Source organism: Carica papaya, chromosome 7 (assembly GCF_054855325.1).
Source record: "Carica papaya isolate Zhongbai chromosome 7, ASM5485532v1, whole genome shotgun sequence".
Classification (NCBI taxonomy): Eukaryota; Viridiplantae; Streptophyta; class Magnoliopsida; order Brassicales; family Caricaceae; genus Carica; species Carica papaya.
The window spans coordinates 28,297,001-28,302,308 of record NC_142315.1 but is presented as its reverse complement, the minus strand read 5'-3'; the positions used below and the strand labels follow the sequence as shown (position 1 = coordinate 28,302,308).

General features: G+C 34.0%; 1 protein-coding gene across 1 annotated transcript; it reads right to left on the bottom strand.

Moving 5' to 3' along the window:
* Positions 1-1,458: 1,458 nt before the first annotated feature.
* On the bottom strand, positions 1,459-2,985 carry LOC110815680 (shikimate O-hydroxycinnamoyltransferase-like). The gene is made up of 2 exons (XM_022043579.2): positions 2,483-2,985; positions 1,459-2,414 (listed from the first exon to the last, which is right to left on the bottom strand). Exons 1-2 carry the CDS (start codon positions 2,909-2,911, stop codon positions 1,500-1,502), a joined length of 1,344 nt encoding a protein of 447 aa, XP_021899271.2. The 5' UTR covers positions 2,912-2,985; the 3' UTR covers positions 1,459-1,499.
* Positions 2,986-5,308: the final 2,323 nt, after the last annotated feature.

Sequence of the window (5,308 nt, the reverse complement as noted above, 5' to 3'; positions counted from 1 at the left end):
ATAAATGCAGATCATTGTGTGTACTTCAGGACATTCCCAGATTATAAGTTTGTCATTTTATTGTTTTATGTTGATGATATGTTGATAATAGGATAAGACACTTTAGATATTAGTGGTTTGAAAAAAGAATTGTTTGACTCTTTTGATATGAAAGATTTAGGACCAACAAGTCAAATTTTTGGTATGCAGATTACTCGTGACAGGAAAGCTAAAATGTTATAGTTGCCACAAAAAATGTATGTTGAGCAGGTTCTAAACAGATTTCATATAAAGAATACTAAGCTAGTTAGCATACCACTTGCTAGTCACTTCACACTTAGTAAGAAATTATGTTTTGCTACTCAATAAGAAAAAGAAGAAATGTCAGTTGTTCCTTACTCTTTTACAACTGAGAGTTTAATATATGTTATGGTTTACACTCGATCAGATATTGCTCATGCTATTGATTTGGTAAGCTGATTTCTTTATAATCCTGGTAAGAGTCATTGGGAGCAGTAAAATGAATTTTCATATATCTAAGAGGTACTTTTAAGATGTATTTATGTTTTGGAGATTCAGAACCAATTCTAGAAAGATATGCAGATGCAGATATGGTAGGTGACATTGATAGCAATAAGTTTACTTCAGAATATGTGTTTACTTTTGCAGGGGGAGCTACATTATGACAGTCTAAATTGCACAAATGTATTGCCCTATTTACAACTGAGGCAGAGTATGCAGTTTTAATTAAAATAGGTAAAGAAATGCTCTGGATGAAAAGATTTCTCAAAGAGTTGGATTTAAAATAAGATAAGTATGTAATAAATTATGATAGTCAAAGTACTCTAAATTTGAGTAAGAATGTCATATATCATTGTCGTACTAAACATATTGATATGAGATACCATTGAATACGAAATGTGATAAATAATAAAGATATATTATTAAAAAAATTTATACTGATAAAAATTCAACTAACATGTTGAGCAATGTACGGTGGACATCTCTTCATGTATTGGAGGGAGAGATTGTTGGTTATGTATCCGGTCCAAAAGAAAAAGAATGGGTAAATAAATAATTTAAAAGAAAATAAAAAAAAGGGGAATTAAGGCTGCAATATATTGGGTATATATATATATATGTGTGTGTGTGTGGTGCATAAAAATAAAAAAAAAAGAGTTCGAGTGAATTTAATTCAAAATTTTAACTGTTATTTTTTTACATTAAAAAATGTTTCACATAAAATTTTATATTTATTTAATTTTTTAATTATTATCTAAATATTATTACTCCTTTATTCATCAATTTAATTATAATTATTAATTTCTACTAATTAATTTAAAATTAACTTAATTTATACAACTAATTTTATTTTAATTCGAAATCCAATAATTTGAACCCTCTCGGCATTTATTTAATTTGAGTTGTTTCCGAGCATACCTGATAAACATATATATATATATATGTGTGTGTGGAATATTAAATTCAAAAGTTAATTATTGATTATTCTAAAAGCTTAATTAATTCAAGTCATGGAACAGCTTCTTGAACAGCTGAATGTAATGAGTCTCTAAGCAAATCGCAAGTAACAAGCTGCCATCTTTTTCAGGACTGGTCAGTATATAACCTTTCCCTTCACTATACATACTCGCCGGCCGAACGTAGTCCGGTAAACCCCACCCAAAGTCCGTTTCCGTCGTCGGCAACCGGCTCCAGTTCCCGACAGCAAGATTCGGACTCCGGTAAAACTCATTCCCCTTCATCGGCACCAGAGCATCTAAGTTATCTTGCAGTGCTAAAAAATCAATGGCTGATCTCAAATACTCGTTGTCCATTCTCTTTATCGAACTGTGGATTCTCTCAACCGTTGAAACTAACGGCTCCGTTTGAAGTTCTCCGGCCAAAGCCACCGGTCTTGCATGGAAAATCACATTCCCAAAGTAATCTTCCGGGATGGGAGGACAAAGTCTTGCTCGTCCATTGACGGCTACGTGAAACCTCGTAGCTTGATCACTAGGTAAACCACGAGCCTTGGTGGCGGCTCGCCATATATGCGCGACGAGAGCTTCATAAGAGGTGTACTTTGTTCTTGTTTCACTATTATTAACCATGGCTTTGAGGGTGGCGAGGAAGTCAGGGGTGATCTTGAGGTGGATGGTGGAGTTTGTTTTGACTTGACTCAGTGAGTGGAAGTCTTGAGTTTGCGTTGCCGCGTTCATGGTCGGAGCTGGGTCGTACTCGGCGTGGTGAAACGTCGGTGAAGGTGGTGAGCGAGGAGAAAGTACGGTGCGGTCCATGAAGGGTTCATGAGGATTAGGGAGGCCCCGTGCGATATCAGCCCACGAGTTGATGAAGCGTACGGCTGCTATACCGTCGACAAGAGTGTGGAACATTCCAATTCCCATGCAGATTGATCCGCATTTAAAACGAGTTAACTGTCCCATAAACACGAATTAATTAATATAATATAAATTAATTAAGTATAATTTGAGAATATTTAAACCTGTGTTAGAAGCAAAGGGTAAGAGGAGATTGGTGTTGAATAGTCAACGGAGGGAACAAGCCAGCCGAGTCCTGAATTCTCAGCCGAATCAGAAAGAATATCAGCCAACTGGCAACCGGCTTCAGCCTCAACAAACAGTACGCCCTCCCCATTACAGTCCATCTCAAGCCTCCCATTTGGGTCTCTCGTGAGTCTACCGGCAACCGGATAAAACGGCACCAGAACTTGACTTAAAGCGTCTTTCACCACCGCACTGTCAAAGAATTCTCCGTCGGCCGACGCCGGCGACGAATCACGGTGTTTGTAGAAATGCACGGTCTGCATGTGAAGCTTCACGTGCAGAAGGTCCTGGTTTGAGAGCCACAGCTTTTTCTTGAGTGTTTCGTGTGCTGGCTTGATGATGATCGATTCCTTCACGTCAACCTGCATGGTTATAGTCTTGTTCTGTTGGCCTGCGAGGATAATTTACAGATCTAACTTGATGAAGAAATATGCATAGATACATACATATATATATATAGAAGAACGGTGTATGTGGAGTTGCCACGGTGGTGTGAATTTGGAGGCTACGTTAATTACTCAATTATTATTTACTCCACCCAACTATGAAGGCACGTTCATCGGTTATCAACCACATATTTTTGTTCTTTAATTTCTTTTCTTTTGTTGTTATTGTGTAATTTCTTAAGGTTATTATTTTCAACAATTTCAATAAATAAATAAATAAATAGCAGACACAGTATGAATCTAATTCTTTTTTTTAGTGCTAAAACGACAACGTTTCTTTGTTGATATTTTTCTGGGAACATCAACACCATCCATTAATTGCCATTGACTTGTATGATATGTAGTATGATGGTATGTTTTCAATATTAACGGTGAGATACGATGTATCTATAGCCATTTTTATTTTATAATTATATCATATATCTATTGTTATTACACTTCAAAATTTTACATCCACGAAAAAATATATCAACTCGTTTAAAACTCTCCTTCATAACCGCCGCTGCCAAAGAAATTTCCGGTGGCGGGCGCCGTCCATGAGTTAAACGACTGAGTTTGTATAAATGCGGTAGATCTTGAGGTGCAGAAGATCCTGCTTTGACAGCCGTAGCCGTTTCTTGGGCATGATGATCGAAGCTATCTGGTTTCGTTTGGCTACAATGATAGATGTACTTTGTACAGACACAGACGAGCTGAACCTATATTTACACATACATACATAGAATTAGGTCATGTATATTGACTTGCTGGTGCTGTGTGAACCACATAAATTTTTTTATTTTACTAGTTCTTTTTTTACTTTGTGGGTATTCTATATATATATATATATATATCGTGTAAGTAATTACCTTTCTATTTTTGTATTTTTGTACACATAATTCTTTTCTTTTATTTACGTATCAACCATTTTGAATTCGTGTGTTTGCTGCTGTAAGATTGGTAGGTTACTAAAATCAGAAGTTGGTACTCGTATTTAATGCAGTAGGCCTTTAAATCTCTGCATCTAATTTATGTAGGCTTCCAACCAAATCTACACGAGAGGGAGATTTAGTGAGAAATTTTACATTTATAATTATATAAATAATATATCACCCATATGAATAATAGTGTAAACATAAAACATGTATACTTATATAGTAGTTAAATAGGTTAAATTATGTGTGGTTTGGCAGTCTTAATTAATGACATTTGGACAAATGTAAAGTTATACATAGAGGAATTCTACTATTATTATATCTCTCATATGTAAATTGGATAAAGTTATTCTTACGGAACTTGCGTAGTTCAAGAACAGTTTGAGCAACGAAACTTCTCGAAGAGAGTATGAAATTTGGGGAGACTTTCGTTTGTGTCAGTTTCATTTTTCGAACCCTAAAATACTAATTTAGTTTTTAGAATTCAACCAATTTAATTTGTATACCTATTACGAGTAATACGATAATCACACATTTTTTATCGTACATATCCAAATGCCATAATAATTCAACACAGATAGGAAAGAGCAACGCTCGCAATTTTACTTAGAGTTCGAGTTGCTACGTACATAATATTTTTTTCACCAAAATTATTACGTAAAAAATATTATTTTTTGCCCGAGAGGGGGTAACACCTGCGTTATTTATAAAGATTATACACAGGTAAACATTAAACTTAATTTACACGAATTGTTAATTAATTTTTTTGATTAATTTATTAATTAAAAAGTTGATATGTTAATTAAAAATTAAAATAAAAAAATATATGTTCATATTTTTTTGTTGAGTTTTAATATAATAAATTATTTAAAAAGAAAATATAATCAATATAATTAAATTAATGCCAAATTTAGTCAAAATTTGAACAATTAATTTATGGGTTACTTTTTTTTCTTAAATCTAAATTAAATTTATTATGGACATAAAATTTTATTTTCTAAAATAATTATATTAATTTATTTATATATATAGGAATATTATATAAGTGAGAAGAGGGAGTGTGAAATATTTGAGGGCGGAGGAAGAAGAAGATTTGGAGAGGAAGGAATTTGCTCCGCTTTTAGTCCGTCGAGGACGAAGGAGATCGGCACCTGGACCACCTCTTCTCCCGTGCTTTATTTCTCCATTAATTCCTTCTAATTTTCTCCCCTCAACTTTATTTAATTCTAATTTCCCCCCCTCAACTTTATTTAATTCTAATTTCCTCCCCTCAACTTTATTTAATTCTAATTTTCTCCCCTCAACTTCATTTAATTCTAATTTAGGCCTTGACCTCTCACCTTCCTTCTCATTTGATTTCATCACTTCGCTATCTGTTGGCAGGGGTTCATTAATTTCGTTAGAA